This window comes from Passer domesticus, chromosome 4 (genome assembly GCF_036417665.1).
Source record: "Passer domesticus isolate bPasDom1 chromosome 4, bPasDom1.hap1, whole genome shotgun sequence".
Taxonomy (NCBI): domain Eukaryota; kingdom Metazoa; phylum Chordata; class Aves; order Passeriformes; family Passeridae; genus Passer; species Passer domesticus.
In genome coordinates this window covers 39,289,805-39,306,824 of record NC_087477.1, presented here as the reverse complement: position 1 = coordinate 39,306,824, position 17,020 = coordinate 39,289,805, and the positions used below count along the sequence as shown (strand labels likewise).

At 44.8% G+C, this 17,020-nt stretch overlaps 2 protein-coding genes and 1 long non-coding RNA gene across 8 annotated transcripts in view; 2 read left to right on the top strand and 1 right to left on the bottom strand.

The window, feature by feature from the left end:
* Window positions 1-7,391, top strand: part of YTHDC1 (YTH N6-methyladenosine RNA binding protein C1) — a 29,040-nt gene extending 21,649 nt beyond the window's left edge. For both annotated transcript variants that reach the window (XM_064417268.1, XM_064417266.1), the window contains one exon: window positions 7,182-7,391. In XM_064417268.1, coding sequence (XP_064273338.1) covers window positions 7,182-7,363 — 182 coding nt within the window. In that variant the 3' untranslated portion in view covers window positions 7,364-7,391. The remainder of the gene's footprint in view (window positions 1-7,181) is intronic.
* LOC135298997 (UDP-glucuronosyltransferase 2A2-like) lies at window positions 586-16,839 on the bottom strand. Of its 5 annotated transcripts, XM_064417276.1 has the most exons (8): window positions 13,768-13,925; window positions 12,176-13,076; window positions 9,780-10,412; window positions 5,664-5,812; window positions 4,314-4,445; window positions 3,823-3,910; window positions 2,991-3,210; window positions 586-1,794 (listed from the first exon to the last, which is right to left on the bottom strand). In XM_064417276.1, the coding sequence occupies exons 2-8, from the start codon at window positions 12,909-12,911 to the stop codon at window positions 1,518-1,520; spliced, it is 2,235 nt and encodes a 744-aa protein (XP_064273346.1). In that variant the 5' UTR covers window positions 12,912-13,076; window positions 13,768-13,925; the 3' UTR covers window positions 586-1,517. The 5 variants fall into 5 exon arrangements, with proteins under 5 accessions (XP_064273346.1, XP_064273342.1, XP_064273344.1 ...); XM_064417274.1 differs by lacking the exons at window positions 9,780-10,412; window positions 13,768-13,925 and adding an exon at window positions 16,697-16,839 and having other exon boundaries at window positions 670-1,794; XM_064417275.1 differs by lacking the exons at window positions 9,780-10,412; window positions 13,768-13,925 and adding an exon at window positions 16,704-16,795 and having other exon boundaries at window positions 670-1,794.
* On the top strand, window positions 9,392-14,474 carry LOC135298999 (uncharacterized). The gene is made up of 3 exons (XR_010361019.1): window positions 9,392-10,170; window positions 10,663-10,801; window positions 14,450-14,474. It is a non-coding gene; the product is annotated as an uncharacterized LOC135298999 (long non-coding RNA).
* Window positions 16,840-17,020: the final 181 nt, after the last annotated feature.

Here is a 17,020-nt window from a genome sequence, read left to right as displayed (position 1 = left end):
GAAGAGGGGGTTTTGGCTTTGAGGTTTTTTTTTTTGGTTTGGGTTGTTTGTTTTACTTTTTAAATACAGTACTAGACAAGCCAAATTACTCTGAGTAGGTTACAGAAATGAAGCACCACCTTAGAGGGACTGTGGAGCACTTTGTCCAGCTTTTCCCATCTGTCCTGTTTCCAGTGTCCTTTGTTAGCCCTGTCTGACTAATACCTGTGCAGCATGCTGGGAGGCTTGCTGGCCTTCTGGCATCTGAACTGACATCTCAGCAATGGGGTGACAGGGACTCATAGTGATCCAGCTGGTGGAGCTGTGCCCAGGGAGCAGCCTGGCTCTCTGAACAGTTACAGCAACCCCTTTCTGATCTGGGGCCTTAGTGTCATGCAGTTCTCCTTTTTATTCATTCACTGTGCATATTCCTGGTTATGAGCCCATCATGACAAGAGGAACTGTATACCAGAAATTGCCATGAGATGCAGTAGTCTTCTTGTAACCCCTCTACCCTCTATAGTTAGGAAACATTTGAGCTTTTGTGCATGTTGTAGTATGATGTTTAAGCAGATGTTGAAACATGACAATGCTAATAAAAAGAAGTTGATGTGGCATAAGGAATTTCACTATGTAAACAAATAATCATGTTCTGTTTGAAAACAATTCCAGAGTATTTAAAAATATGAGTTAAAATTCAAGCAGCTTTTTTTTTTTCCGAGTAAGCTGGCACAGCAGTGAAATAACCTACCTGGAACAGGAGGCCTGGACTAGCAGCATTTTACAGGCATATTTAACACCTGCAGAGGTACTAGGTTTACTACCACTCTTAGCTGACCCAAGTGCAGCACTGTTTTCTCTCCACTTTTCAGGCAAGGCAAGTGGCTATTGCACTGTTCCCACGTGGAATGTTACTTCTTTGCAAGTTCCCTCTCTAGAGGGTTTCCTGCAGGAAGGTAATGTTTATGGTGGTCTCAGGATTTTAGTCTCCCCTCAGCCCCCAAGTAGTCACTGCATTTGTCACTTGCACAGCTCCCTGATTTTATGATTGTGGGCCTTCGGATGCGTGCTTTTTAGGAGCCCATGATCTTAGATTCACTGTCCAGTCTGGACAGAGTTTTTCTGACAGGAGAGGAGGCGTTTTGGTTGTGAATCAGTAATCAAGCCTGCATAGCACTAGAGGAGAGGACAGAGTTAGGATAAGGAGCCTAGTGGTAGACCCACAGGTCTGAATTTATGAAATATACCAAAATATTTAAGATATTTGAAAACATACAGCAACAACTACCATGGCAAGGACCATGTGTGATCAGCTAACATGGTCCCAGGGGATAAAGCAACTATAATTCAATTTTATTTAGACCAGAAGGAATTTACCGGCTAAGCAAGCAGCTCTGCCCCACAACAGCTTTGTTGTGGTGCATTCATGGTGTGCCCAGTTGAAAGCATATCCCAATAAACTTGTTCACCAAAGAATGTACATAAATGCCTTGTTGAGTCAGCCTAGGAGAAAAAAACTGCTGATGGGAACAAGGTGTCTAGTCCTTCTTCCTCTTTGCAATCCTGCCACATCTTCTACAGCAACATAAGCAGCACTTGAAAAGAATGAAGACAATAGTGGCTGTACAGGTGAGCAAGAATGCCAGAACATCCAGGGAGTGGTACTGGTACCAGGTGAGATGGTGAGCAGCTGGTCTCAAGTGCTTTGCTCCTTTGTGACGCATGACAAATTCAATCCAGAAGACAGCTCTGTCCAGGGGCTTAACAGGCTGGTCATGCTGTATCTTGGATAACTTTAGAGCATTGTCCTTATAGCTGGGAAGAGAGAGACCAAAGAGATTTTTCACTTATTTCTGAAATAAACCATTTAGCACCTGGCAGTCCTCTTGAGGAAGGTAGACAACCCTGCTTTTACTTTCATCAGTCTTATTTAAATATATTTGAAGCTGGTCCAGTTTATTCCTGTATGCATATAATTGAGCTAAGCATAGTACTAGAGAAAGCCAATATTTTGCAAAAAAAAAAAAAGTTACTCAAAATTATTCCAGATACTCCTTTAAAAAAAACAACATGGAAGCATTTGCAGCATTTCTGTTCCAATATAATACAGTGTGCTGATTTAGGCTGGAATAGAGTTAACATTCTTCATAGTAGCCCATTCTTCATATGGGCTGTTTTTTTGGATTTGTGCTGGAAGCAGTATTGATAGAATAGGGATGTTTTCCTTACTGCTGAGCTTATACTGAGTCGAGGCCTTTTCTGTCTCTCACACTACCCCACCACTGAGGAGGCTGGGGCTGGGAGGAGGCACAGGAAGGAAAGCTGCCCCAACTGACCTAAGGGGATTCCATACTCTATGGTGTCATGCTCATGTACCAGCTGCCATCCAGGTTGTTGCAGATCACCTCCACTGTGGCTGACTCCCTCAGATACTAGATACCTCCATCAGTGCTGGTCCATTTACTTCAGGAATTTGCAGGTTCTTACTTGAAGGAACACCTGTCCTTCACACTGGATGGGAGTTGCTGCTAAAGATTGAGGACTTCTGCATTTTTCCAATCCCTTTGTGGTCTTATCCTTAGCAAGGGCTCCCAGCTGCTGGACTTCCTTCTCTTTGAAGTCCTGACTGATAGCAGTATTCTTAAGTTACTGTACCTAAGTCAGGGCTAGGAGAAAAAACTGTTATGACTACAGGCAGCTAAGACCTAATAAAACTAGAATTAGGTCCTCCAGAGGATTTACACCAGCAGAGAACTCTCAAAAGCTCCTCTGAACTTTCCAATAACTATTTTTCTCAAAGCACTCATAAAATGTGGTATAAGGAAAACCAGATTACTAATCTCTCCTCTTTGAGAAGTGCTGATTCTCAGAAAGGAAAGATGGTTTTCATCTGAATTCTAACTTCAGCTACCCTGTGTTTTCTATTCCCAGAAGGACTAGCAAAATTTCTCACATGAGCAGCCCAGGATTTTAATTACCTCAGCCTACTGTAAGGCAAGAACAAAACTCACGTGGAATTGTAAATTACTGTCTTCAGCGCATCAGCCAGGTCCTCTGATGTCATTGTGTTGAAATCCACCTGAACTGCAGCTCCTTTTGCTACCATGTGAGCAAGGTTGTCATGCTGGTCAGCAAACATGGGAATCCCAACCATTGGGATCCCGTGGTAGATTGCTTCATAGAGCCCATTAGTCCCACCGTGTGTAATAAAGGCTTTTGTCAAGGGATGGCCTGGAACAGAGAAGGAGAAGGGCGTGTTACAGCAGCTGTGGCAGGCTGCATTCACTGGGATGTGAACACTGCCTAGAGGGGCCAGTGCACTGCTAGAGAAGGGAACAGCCCTGACCTCTGGTTCAGCAGCAGAGCTTGCATGCATAGCTTTCACACAGTCATAATTATTTTAAGAGAACATGTGAATCAGCACGTCCCTCCAGACTACCCCACAGTTACCTCAGCTCTACCATTATTGTGCAGTTGTAGTTTTCACACAGTATCAGGGTCAGAACAGCCCCGTGCTTCAGCCTTGCTTAGGTCAAGCATTTTGAAGAATGAGTCCTGGAGATGAACTCCAGCAGCCAAATACAACTCCAGAGTACATCTCTACTTTGGAATTTACTCCTGCCTATGGGTGCTTTTGAGCCCTTCAGTCAACTGCCACCAAGCTCTGTAAGTCAGAGCCTTTTAGGAAACAAAGGCTCCCAAGAGCAAAGCTCTGTGGCTTAAACTGTGAAACTAAGTGTGTCCACAAGCGTTACATGGTTTTGGCTAGAATTAACCATTCTAGAGGAAAGAAGAAACAGTTTTTCCAAGTGTGCAATCCATCCCAAATAGAAACAGTCTTACCAAGTAGGTCATTTTGTGGTATCCAGTCAAAAATCCTGGTGTTGGAGCCCAGAGTTTCTGGTTTTTTCCCTTTGTACCGCCAGAGGACCTTGAACAAAGGAAGAATAAGATAAACATGCTGCATATGATATGCCTTTCTGTATTATTACTTGTAATTTAGAGCTTTATCTCAAACCCATATACCTTTTTCCAGAATTTAGATAGCTTTGGCTGCAGTTGAACTCTTTGATTGGTTATTATGTGTTAATTATAAAAAAAATGTGTGGAGTGATTTTTGTATTTTGGCCTGTAGACACACCTCCATGTCATTTGGTTCAGAGGAGGTGAAACACCAGAACTATCCATGAAGCAACTCAGCAGTCTTGTCTCTCTGAGAGAGCCCTGGCTGTATCACATCCAGCAGGGATGCAGGTAAAGAACAGGCTATTCCAAATATAAAAGGGAGTGAAAAAAAACAAGACAACTTGTTTGGGGCTTGAAAAGAAATTCACCTTTTGTGGAAGCTGGCTGAGGGCTTTGGCAATCACATTACTCCTTTCATCACTTAGGCTGTGGACCATTGACCCAAGAGTGAATACGATGACACCGTGTTCCCCTGAGCTCTGAACAAATTCTTCCATTTCCTAGGAGAGGCAGAAAACATACCAGGGGTAATTACACAATGTAGATTACACAGATTTCTGTGAATAGAGAGCATAACCTTTTCAGCTTATTAAGGAAATTATGGTGATATGAGCACCTCCTGACAGAAGGGCTTGACAAAGACAGACCTGGCCCTGTGGAAAACAATCAGTTTCTCCCAAATGAGGAACAGGACAAGTTGAGACAGGTGACAGATGCTTTGTCTTTTTGAAAGCAAGTTTCAGGATACATTTCAAGCAGCAGGAACGAATCCTGCTGTTATCATGCACAGGCCATACATACTCTTGTGACACTCTTCTTAGCATGGTCATGGCTCTGGATTTTCCTGGAACACGTACTTTGTATTACGTAGCTCTGCTGAAACTGAGAGGGTGTTTCAGCATCCTGATCACAGATTTACCAAGTTGGTGTTGTCACTTTGCTAGTCAGTTCTCATTTCCTACAACACACCACATTGCTCAAAACATTTTCTACAAATCAGACCAACAGGTTTTCCTGTTCCTTTTAGTAGTTAGTATCATGTGAACTGGAGCAGCAACATGCAAAAGAGAGTGGTTATCCATTTTCCCCAAGCTCAACCCATGCTACAGGGCACTGGGAAGAGAGTTAGAAGGTTTCTTTTAATAGACAACATGCATTGAAGATTGCCTATATCTTCCAAGGCTCCTACAGGAATGATAATCTACATCAGAGCTTGTCATGTTGTTATCTTCAGTATTTGAGAGTTTCAAATTCCACCTAAATACTACAATTCACAGCAGAGCATAGCCTGGAGATGCTCAGTGCTTTACTCCCTTTAAGATTTCTTAAACTAAGGTACAATAGAAAAAGTGTTTATCACTCATCTATTTCTGCAAGTTTTGACCCTGTTTTACCTAAAGAATTTGTCTTGTCACAGTGCCTTCTGGCATCAAGTATTTCAATGTTATTATGGGCTGCAAGTCTGTGTCTTAGGATTAAATATAACATTTAAGTTCCCTGAGGTAGCACCTATTTTTTCCTAAAACAGACACTGTATTACCCTGTGCTGACATCAGCTATCCTCTTTTTAAGACAGCAGGCTGTAAACCAGCCCTCCATTTGGACAAGTATGGATGGATGGTAAATAAGAATGAGCTTTCCCAAGAAAGCTGTTGGTTGTCTGGGAGAGAAACAGTCATTGTAACAAACCAGCCAACAGAAAAACTAGGCTGGGATACCTTTGGTAATGGTTTTGCAGGCTGGCAATGAAGTCCTCCAACAAACTCAAAGTTGGGCAGGAAAGGGCGTGGAAATTCGAAATCCCAGTATGTTCTGATTAACCAAATCTCTGCTTTCCCCATCGTCTCACACAGGGTTGTGGGCCTTCCTGTGGGCAAGGTACAAGAGGTTGACAACATGCATGGGAGTGACATTGTTTGCTCTGGATTGTGAAACAGGAGCCTTACCTTTGTCTTTTGGCACTCCCAATCAGCGTAGTTTATCAAACCATGCATAAAATGAAAACTCAACCAATCTGGATCTATTCCTTGCCCTGTCCTGTGCTCAGCTTTAGCAGGTGGCCATGAGCACAAGGTACAATCCTTAAAAGGATTTTGAACCTTCATGATTACTTAAGAGAAATACAAGCAAGATGCATTTAGTATCTGATACAGAAGAGTAATTCTTGTAGTGCTGAATTATTACCTGAGCTTGTTATAAAAACACAGAGAACACTTGAGAAAGAGAACAATCACAGAAGATTTAGTTCCAAATAAAAGATTAATCACAAAGTGATGATCACCTGTTGGGGAGGAGGAAAGTTTTTTAACAAAGTTCTGTAGCATTTTTTAAATGGTGACTCATTTAGCAGCTGCTCAGATAACAATAAAACACAGGCACAGGCATCTCTAGTATTCTTGAGGACTGGGTCAGCTGTTTCCGACACACATTGGGAAAAACTGGCCGACTCCTTAGATACTTTTAATGTCATTTTATGCAAAATCCAATATTTCTAGAAATCCATCTGAAAAAAAAAATCTAATGGTAATCTGATGTTTTATAGTTTACCATTTGGAAATACATATATTCTTAGGTACACGTTGCAAGTTTTCTTTGCAGTATTTTCTCCACAAAGTGAAACTGGGGAATAAAAGGGTTAGAAGTATTGATAAATAGTTTTGCAAAGCCAGCCTAATGCAAGCAGGACTCAACCTAAATAAGCAGCAAGATAAAAATTAACCATAGGACATCTTCTTACACTACTTGATCAGTATAATAATCGACACCAGTAATTTTTTATTTATATTTAAATTAAAGAGCAATGAGTCCGTTTTAAAGTTGCTGGAATGCAAATTAGGTTTGCATTACAAGTGGAGTGATATAAAGATGTAATAAAATCTTTATGTGGTATTAAAAAATTAAATCCAGGGAAGAGGGACTAGTTTTCAGAGCACAAAGGTATTCTTTGCAATTGCAGGAAAAGATTGGACAGCAAAAGAAGAGATGCCCTTGTGTTTGCTGTTTACTCGTTATCTGCCTAAACTTAGATACCCTGGACAAGATTCAAAGTCCGTTGAACTAAAAGGAACTCTTTGTTAAATGTTGAGTCATGCCTGAGTTGTACTGTGTTGTAGCAAAATTTTCAGATATGTATGTAGTTTAAGGAGACTAATACAAACTCTGAATGGTGGATGAAAGGGAAAGGTGACAGCATTGTTGAGAACCTGAACTCACACCCAGCATCCTGTACTATGCAGAGTTGCAAGATACTTCAGGATTGCCACCTCTGCTGCCCTTTGAGAAAGAGTATTTTGAGACAACAGCATGGTGGTCCCAAAGCGTTCAAAAGTCACAACCTGCAAGAAAAGAAACCACTCAACAGCTGCCTTACCTAAGACATTACTGTAGTACCCATCCACTTCATCTCGCCAAAACTTAATGAAAAATAAATCCGTGAAAATGTAAAAGAGGAAGTTCTGTAGTCTTTCCGTAAAGGACATCTGGTGTGTCAGCCCAGTTGTGCTGGCAGGCACATAGGAAGGTGGGGACGGGAGCCCACCGCACAGCCGCTCTACCACATTCCCGTCAGAGAAGCGGAAGCTGTAGACAAAAGGGATCTCAAGGATTTCTGCTACAAGCTCCCCACCTATAGACAGGGGGTCAGCAATCAGAACATCGAACTTGGCCTGCTGCAGCTTTGCTATCAGGTGAGTGTTCGTCAACAAGGTGTCACAGGTCTGCTTTGACATATTGGTAAAGACCTCCAGTTGCTCTTTCATCGTCCACATGATCTCCCAGGGGAAGCGATTAGAGGCTTCATTCATCCAGAAACTGAGGAAGTCATCCATGAAGGCATCCAGGGTCTCCTGGCTATAGGGGACTTGCAGGACCTCAAAAGTGAAAGGGGAGGAGGTGTCCTGGTAGTCGATGAGCAGATTGCTTGAGGGTACCAGCACAGTCACTTCATGACCCCGGAGAACGAGCTCTTGCAGAAGCACTTTCACATTGATCCAGTGACTGGCATCGGTGGGCCAGACCACCACCCTCCCACAAAAAACAGTGCTGCAGCAGCATGTGTAGGCCCAGAGCAGCCAGGGGAACTTTGGCCCCAACATCTCAGTATTCCACATCCAACTCTGGCCTGACTACACTGGAGACTGAACTGGAAGCAGTTCACAATTTCACTGTGCAAATGTTTTAGAGCCAACCAATTAAAAGTGGCATTTAGTGGCTAGACTGGCAAACGTGACAAGATTGGCAAACGTGGCAAGAGGGAATGTCGTAACACAAAACAGCACTCATGGGAGGGCTGGGCAAGCAGCAAATTCCCTTCTGGAATGTCCTGCAGAGCCACAGCTGATTCAAAATTACAGCAGCTCCTATATGCTCACCACAAAGTGTATTTTGCAGCATGTGAAGACTAGAAGCCTTTTCCCTGTGCTGTGGTTTAATCTTAATAGGCAGCTAGACACCACTGAGCCTCTGAATCTCCCAGTAGGAGGAGAAAAGGAAGGGCAAAAGTTTAAAAACTCGGGGATTAAGACAAAGACAACTTAAAAAAAAGGGGGGGGGGGTGGGAAATAGCAAGAAAAGCAAGTGATGCAGAAAGAACAGTTGCTCACTACCAGCCAATGCCCAGTGAGTCCCTGAGAAACAGCAGCCCTGACAAACCTCTCCCCCATATCTTTTATTTTGCTGAGCACAAAATCATTATGGGCTGGGGTATCCCTTGGGTGAGTTGGGGTCAGCTGTCCCAGCTGTGTTCACTCCCAACTTCTTGTACGTCTCCAGTCCCCTCGCTGGTGGGGTGGGCTAAGAGGCAGAAAAGGCCTTGACACTGTAAGCACTGCTTAGCCATAATTAAAACATCCCTGTGGTATCGAAACTCTTTTCAGCATACATCATGCAGCCCATGCAAGCTAACAAAACAGGTATTTCACATGGAGCCTTAAATGCTAAACCCTGGAGTTCACAATAAAAAAAGACACCACAAGATTCAAACAGCTCTGGGGCTTACACAACAGACATCAAACCGTGCTTCAGCCAGTGCAAGACTTTCTAGGCTCTGTCATCACAATATGATAAGCAACACAAGGGCACAGCTAGGTACTCTAAGGGTAGGATACCTTAACAACTTAGCTCTCTCAGCAGAATTGCACCTTACTAGTGAAATACAAATAAAAACAATTTAAAGTCTCATATTGAAATACCCATTTTATCTCCGCCCTAGCAATGCATATGTCAGGCCTGTTTCCTTTTAAGCATCACCTAGAGCAAAAATGGAAAAAATTATACAACTTTTTTTTTTTTTAAATTAAAAAACACTTACAAATAAATATAACTGTAATAGCTTTTCAGACACTTTCAGAAAAGTAAAGAACCTTGTCTCTGCAGAGGGCCTTTTATCACTGTGAATTGGGGCTCATCTAATCTCCCAGATTTTTAAAGGTCCAGAGAAGGATATTATCTCTAATTTTGAGACAAAGTAGCAAGTATGAAGTGTGCTATGGGAGAAAAAGTACTAGTGTTTGTTGGGTATATAGTATTTTACTGTTCTTAGTGTTTGTCATGATTCATCTATCAATATGACTAATGAGCCCTGTTTCAAGTGCTTCAGCACTGTTTTACATATCTTGGAAGTACTTGTACAGACTTAGCTCTACCACTGTAGCAGATCAGGATTAACAGGCAACGTTTGTACTTGCCTGGATTGCTTGACTTGATGCAGGAATTTTGAAGGAAGGAGAGTGAATTTGGGGCTGTCTTGCTCCTGATTTGTGCCTTAACCTCTCATCTCTGGGTATTTACTCTTGTGTGCACAGCAGATGTAATTTCTGGAAAGAGAGCAGTCTTACCTAAAACTTCACTGTAGTATTGATCCCAGTTTGCCCAGAGAATGTAATGAAATACGAAATCATACAGAGCGTAGCCGAGGATGTTTTTCAGCCTTTGCCAGAAGGTCATCCTATCTGTTAGGCTGGTTAGGGTGGTTGGTACGTAGGAAGGAGGAGATGGGAGTGTTCCACAGAGCCGCTCCACCGTGTTGCCCATGGAGAACCGGAACGTATACACAAAGGGAATACCCAGCTTCTCAGCAACCAGCTCCCCGCTGGGAAATAGTGGGTCTGCCAAAAGGAGGTCGAAGGCAGATGCCCTCAGTCTTTCCATCAGGGCCTCATTCTTCACAACTCCATCACAAATGGTTTTGGTTACGTTCTTCATCTGCAATAGCATTTGAACTACCTTGTAAGTACTTTTCCAGATAGGTAGCCCTCTCTCCTCATTAAAAAAAAAATAAAGCAGTTTATCCATTGCGTCAGTCATGTCCTTTTTGGTGATTGGCACCTCAATCACCTCAAACTGGAAGGGTGAGGGCTGGGTGGGATTGACGATGAGGAAGCACGAAGGCAGCAGCACTGTCACCTCGTGGCCCCGGGCCACCAGCTCCTGTAGTATGTGCTCCATGTTCAGCCAGTGGCTGTTGTCAGCTGGCCAGACCAACACCTTCCCCCCGGACCCCCAGCCCAACACGGCCAGCAGCACCAGCACTGCCACCTCCTTCCCTGCCATAGCCTGCCCTGTGTGGCAATGCCTCTGTGGCCTTCCTTCACCGGAAGCAGGGGCACTCCTGAACTGGGCTGGGCATGCATGACACTGCCTTGATCCCAAGGGCAGGGAGCCAAAGGTAGGCCGTGTGAAATCCTGGATAATAGCATGTTTAATGTCATGTTTTCCTAGGGCACAAAAAAGGTGATTGCCCCAGCTGGCACCCTCTGGTGGTAAACAGCTTGCTGAAGCTGGAAGATGTGATTCATGTGATTCCTCTGGAGCAGCAGAGAGAGCCTTCAGCCCTGAGGGGCTCAGTCCAGCAAGGCTTGTATCCTCTTGGTAATCCCGTCCCTCCTGCCCATATAACTACAGGTTCTGTGTTACTTGTTTGGTAGAAGAGGTGACTTTTTCAGTCTTCTGGCTCTTTGAAACACAGCTGGGTGGGCAGCAGAGATGTTCACTGACTGTGTGGGCAATTTTTGCTTTTATAAAGCTACTAAGCATTCCTTTAGAGCACACTTAAAGTGTTGATCTGGGGCTACAGCCCAAGACTTGCATCTCAAATGCAGGAAACTACACAGCAAATTATTCCAATATCAGAGTAAGACTATCCTCATGTGAACTTGCATCTTACAGAGAGCACCGTGGGAGACCAGGAGCAGGTAGTGCAGGCTTCCTGCCTGCCACTAAGAGCCAATCATGCACTATAAATTGAACAAGAAAATCCATCAAACAGTTTAATTTATATGGTTCCTCCTGATGTGCAGTTACGAAATACTGTTCTCTTTTATGTGCAAAAAATCATTATTACAGGGTTTCTGCCCAGTGCTGTTACACAACGGTTTCCTGATGTTGTCATCTGAAGCTTTTGGTATGGTTTGCATGCTGCCTAGGCACCCTTTCTGGGACAAAAATGTGGGTCGTGGAAAGAGCTGGACTATGAGGAGCCAAACTGAGATACCTCATGTACTGTACACGTGACACCAGCTTGGTGTACTTGTGGAGTCTTGCATCATGCACGTATTTGCAGGCAATTGAACCCTGAGAGATTTGCAGGAGGTCTTTTTGAAGAGCTCAATGGGAAGGTAGTAGAGATGACATGTGATTGATAATGAACATGTTTTTCTACCTGATCACTCAAAACAGTCCAGAAGAAAAGCCTGCAGAGACAGGTTTGTTGTTTTCTGTTTGCTTTGTGGGTAGGAGTGTATGTTCTAAATAAAACTTGTTTTGTGCAGAGAGAATTGGTTCTATATGACCAGTGACATAAATGAAGTCTCTATTACAAAGCCACAATGCACTTCAATATTGCTACTGAGGGTGACAGGGTTGGCTTGTCATTCACCAGCTCTCCCCTCCTTGTTATGTTCCTCTGGATGAGGAAGATGGCTCTGATCTTGGCTGCTTTCTGTGCTAGCAGTCACCCTTGCTGAGCGCCCTGTATGGTGTGGAAGTCATATCGAACTCCACACTACAGTTATGACAAAAGTCAAATCCATCAATTGGAATGACCCTGATCCTGTCTCTATGCAATGGCATAGCAGCACATCACCCTGACTGCTTGTGGTTCAGCTCCTTTTTAGGGACACAGTGGCAAACTCTTGCTGACCCTTCTCTTGACTTTGTGACCCTGGTGGGTTCCTAGCTCTGCAGGTCGTAAGGACCGACTGTATAACGAGAAGTGAAGTATCAGAAGGCTTACCTAAGACCTTGCTGTAGTAGGAATCCCAATGTCCCCAGTAGCTCCGGAAAACAAAGTCTTGAAGGTGGTAAGACACAAAGTTTTTTACTCTCTCCCCAAAAGACATGCGGTCAGTGAGCTCAGACAGGGCTGCAGGCGTGTAGGATGGTGGGGCAGGGATCTTGCCACAGTGCCTTTCCAGAGTGAAGGCTGGGGAGAAACGCAGCGAGTAGACAAAGGGAATGTCCAGCTTGAGAGCCAGGAGTTCCCCACAGGGGGTCACTGCGTCTGACAGCAGCAGGTCAAAGCCAGAGCCCTGCAGACGAGCCATCAGCTCCTGGTTGGTCAGCACTGCGTCACACATCATCTTGTTCATCTCCTGCCAGCCTACGGACAGTCTTCCCAGCTCCTTGTAAAACTGCCAGAAGGTCAAGATGGTTGGCCTGTTGTTGAGCCATAGATCCACTATTTCATTAAGTAGAGCCTCAGGTAAATCTCTCTCATAGGGCACATTATAGATCTCAAACTTCTCCGTAGTCTTAGGCTTGGGTTCAATGAAGAGGGTCACATTGGGTACCAGGATGGTAAAGCTGTGCCCACGGCGGATGAGCTCCTGTACCATTACATTCATGTTCATCCAGTGGCTGCCTTCTGTTGGCCAAACCAGTATCTTCCCACAGAAGACAGGCCCTAGAAGAGCAACCTGAAAAAGGAGCAGCTGGAGGTATTTCTTTGAGCCGGTTGTTTTCATGGCCATGGCAGAGTCAAGGGCTAGATGGTCTGGGAATTTTCCCTTCCAGTTGGGAGTTCTGCACCTCTGTTCTGCACCTCTGTTTGATGGCTCCTTACTAGCACTCTTAGCAGAAGTGAGACTTCGCTGTTGCACAGGTAGTGTCTTTATAACCTGTGTTTCATCTGAGCTCTGAAAAAAACAAATGTTTGGTGATTCATTTTTCCCTTTCTGCCTTCTACCCTGTTAGCTTCCCACTGAGGGAGTTCTATTCTCCTGTTAAAAGGATGACAGCAATCCTCCCTGCTGTCAAAGGAGCCAGTCCCCTGGATGTCAGCCCTGAGACTCAAACAAATCCCTTGCATTTTTTTCACGAACTAGCAATGCCAGAGGAAGGCCAAGGAATAAGAGGCCACAGGGCTGACTTGAAAGTGTCATCCTTTTTCACAGTGAGATGCTAAAAGCGCTGATATTTCTTATGCTGAGAGAACTCAACGAATCCTTCTTTTGGTTGATGATAATGCCAATAATAACATGAAATCTGTTCTAATAGGTCACTGGTAGCTTCCAACTGCTCCCAAACAACAATGGACAGTGAGTCCATTGCTGCTGCCTGTGACACATCACCACCAACCTGGTCATGTTGTGGGCTCAGTTCAGGTGGGCTGGGCCTCTTCTGGGCCCTAAAGGTGCTAAAGAGGAAAACCTACATCATCTGGGATGGCTCCCACTTGGAAAGTTGTCCCTTGAATATAAACACCATGCCTGGAAGCAGTTCTTTAACCACCTGGAACCAAAATTACAACTAAAACCCACACATACAATTATACACTTGATCCAACACAATTTGGGGAACAAATGTCATGCAGCAAAAACCTCTTACCTAGCAGAGTCTTCCGAGGTACATGAACATTGTGCTCTGACTTGCAAGGTGCAATATGCTACACCTGTTTGCTGCTTTTCCTTGCTGCTCCCCTCCCCTGTACCTCTGGGCTGGTTATCAGGCAGAAGGAGCTTAAGTAAGTTAGCCTCTGAACTGGACTTTTCAAAAGGAGGAAGTAATAAAATACGGGATGATGGCAACAAGGCGTATTCTGCACTTTTTCATTGCTTTGTTATGCTCTAGGAATTTAATGGCTGAGGTGGTATTTCCCTTGCCAGGATATACTATAATGTTATTACAGAGCCAGGTTCTTAGGAAGACTTTGTACGCTAGAGATAAGAAATATGGTGTCTGACTGCTAAAAATACTTTTTTACTCCCTTTAGGGTCCCAGGTGGCAAAACAAAATTGTTTGTTACATAGTAGATATGTTTATAAACTGTCCACAGGATCAAAGAGTGAATCTTGTGGTTTGCTTGCAGAGGTTTTCAAAAGTTGCTGCTGTCTGTGCCAGTTTCCAAAAGGTGGCATGTTGCCTGTGTTGACTCTGTGGCCCTTGATTCTGGAGATCTAGGCAAGTGCTTAATAACCTGAAAATATAGGAATCTAAAGGTGCATTTCAATGATTTCTAAGTATTGTCCATAATGTTCAACAGGGATTTTTCTCAACCCTCAGAATCCAGGACTATTATGCCAGCATGTTTCAACCATAATTTGGCCTTACAGCCAGAAATTTCACTACAGTCTCTCCACAGAGCTTTGTATCCAGAGTAAGACTTTTTTTCAGGTTAATTTAGCTTATTTTATGAAGTCCCATAAGAAACTTCTAGATTTCCCAGCAACTATTGAAAGGCCATGTTCATATGGGCTAGAGCAGATCATAGAACCATAGAATATCTTGAGCTGGAAGGGACCCACAAGGATCATTGAAGTCCAACTCCTGCCCCTGCAGAGGACAGCCCCAAGAATCACACCATGCCTGAGAGCATTGTCCAAATGCTTCTTGAACTCCCTCTGGTTTGGTGCTGTGACCACTTCCCTGGATAAAAACTTAGATGGGAACTTGTTTTTTTGTTTCCAACCCCTTAGTATCAAATTCCTCCACAGCATATGAGAGCAACTGCTAGAGGAACCAAAGAGTTTAAATTGTCTTGTTTCCATGGCCAGCTCTAAAGATGATACTCAAATTACTCAGATCAGTGAAGACAAGCATTTTGAGAGGATTAAAGTACAAAATCCAGGGCTTGAGAGAGAAATGAGGCAGAAGAAAGTAGATGGTGTTAAATGTCTGTATTTCACACATTTGACATTACCAAGAGAAGAGCTGCAGAGAGTGATGCAACCTCCAGCCTTGTTAAAAAACAATAGGCTTTTCAAGGCTAAGGCCCTCATGCAAAAGTTAGGCAATGCACACTGATGTTTTCCACACACGGGTCTCTTCACCATTGTGCTGGCTGGCTGGCTGGGGGCTGCAGTGGCACTTTGATTTCTAGGAAACCTCCATGCCAGCCAGCACCTCAGAAATTCAGGGCCAGGGTGGAAAAGGGAAGCTTTTGCCCTGAAGAAGCACCAAATGACTCTGTGCTTTCCCTTTCACTTAACGCAATGAAGCAGCTTCTGGTCTGAAAGCAGACTTTAAAAAGTCTTCACTGGGGTTTTTTTTGGGGGGTGGCAAGGGGAAGGGCCTATACTAGATTGGGAAAATTTCAAAGTTGGCTCATCCCTACAGGCAGAGGTGACAGGATTGAGCAATTCTGCAAAGTCACATGTGCATGCACTCAGTAAAAACACATGTGCTTTGTAATCCCTGGGGTATGGGGAAACTCCAGCAAAAGTTCATGAGATTAAATAGCCTCAGCATGACCATCTTTCTTTAATAAATTGTATCTTTTCTACTCTGCACTGTTACTGTAGGATGAAAAAAACAGGGTAGGTTTATAGCCTTGCACTTGGGTTTTTTGATTAATTTTAAGATTCTGAACTCTTTTTGCTGCTGTAATGCTGCAGGGGCACCTTGGCAGGTAAACAGCAGAAATCAGGGTGGCTGGCGTGGGAGCCATTTCCACTCTGCAAAGCCAAAACATTAAAGAAATGAGAGAAGGTTAAGGCCAAGCTTGGTGTCCCTGCTAGGAGTCTGCATTGTTGTGGAAGAATAGGTGCTGCACCCTCTCCTCGTCAGTGAGGAGCAGCAGCAGACTTGCCCAAGCTCCCTGCAGATGTGGCACACTCCTGTCTTGCCAGCATCTGTCCAACCTCCCAGGGAAAGCTGCATGCTATGGTGATGGGCAAATCTGCAAATCCCATGGGTATGGACATGATGAGACTCATCTAGACCAACCCAAAAAGGAGGAGTTGCTCTCTCCATTCCACCTTTTCATGAATGTTTGCAGTTCGTGCTCCCATGGCAAGCCTTTCCCCGTGACTTTCCCAGTCGTTCTGCCGATCGTTTGTTTTAGTGGGAGAGTTTGCTGCTGGAGCAGGAAGGAGCTAGGCAAAGATCAGGCAGGCTGCAATGGCAGGGCAGCCTGGTCACCAGGCACTGTTCCTGCCCTGGGAACAGCAGTGACAGCACCAGAGGGCACCGCGGCCATCGCTGCACCCACTGCTGGGGACAGGGGTCCCAACTGCAGGGACAGGAGCACACCCAGAGCCCCAGCAAGGACAGGGGTGCCAACAGCGTGCCAGCATCACCCAGAGCAAGCACTTCCTCCCTTGTCTCAGTACCCCTGCGGAGCAGGGAACTGGAACTGAACACTGCCCTTGCCTCCCTCTCACCATCCCTGGGGATATTGCAGCAGACCCCAGAGCAGGGGAAGGTTTAGGGGTGCTGACTGCACTCCGAAGTACCCCAAACCCACCACCCAGGACCCCCACACATGCAGCTCTGTGCAGTTGAGCATGGGCAGAGCACCCAGGCGCACCCGTCTCACCTAATACCTGCTGCTCCGCGCCGGGAGAGTGACGCTGGGATGGTGACACCAGCAGGGTGACAACGGGAGGGCGACAGCAGCAGTTTTTAAGGGCAGAGAGGAAGGGCGCTGAGGGCAGTAATGTTTACCAATGCTGTGGCTGCAGGGAGGGAGGAGCGAGTGCAGGGAGAAACCAGCAGCCACTGACCTGCAGGCAGAGCCACACAGGACGTATCAGCCCCAGGAGTACTGCTCTTCCCCACAGGTCCCAGGCCACATCCCACAGTGTGAGGTCGGGGAGGAACCCACTGTGTTCCCCAAATGCAGTTTGGTCGAAACCTTCTG

Excerpts from the sequence above, each read along its gene's own strand:
- LOC135298997 (XM_064417276.1), bottom strand. The coding sequence starts at position 12,911 with ATGGCCATGAAAACAACCGGCTCAAAGAAATACCTCCAGCTGCTCCTT. Across the intron at positions 3,211-3,822 it reads ACCACAAAATGACCTACTTG|GCCATCCCTTGACAAAAGCC; the intron begins GTAAGACTGTTT and ends TCTCTGTTCCAG. Across the intron at positions 1,795-2,990 it reads ACAGTAATTTACAATTCCAC|CTATAAGGACAATGCTCTAA; the intron begins GTGAGTTTTGTT and ends CTCTCTTCCCAG.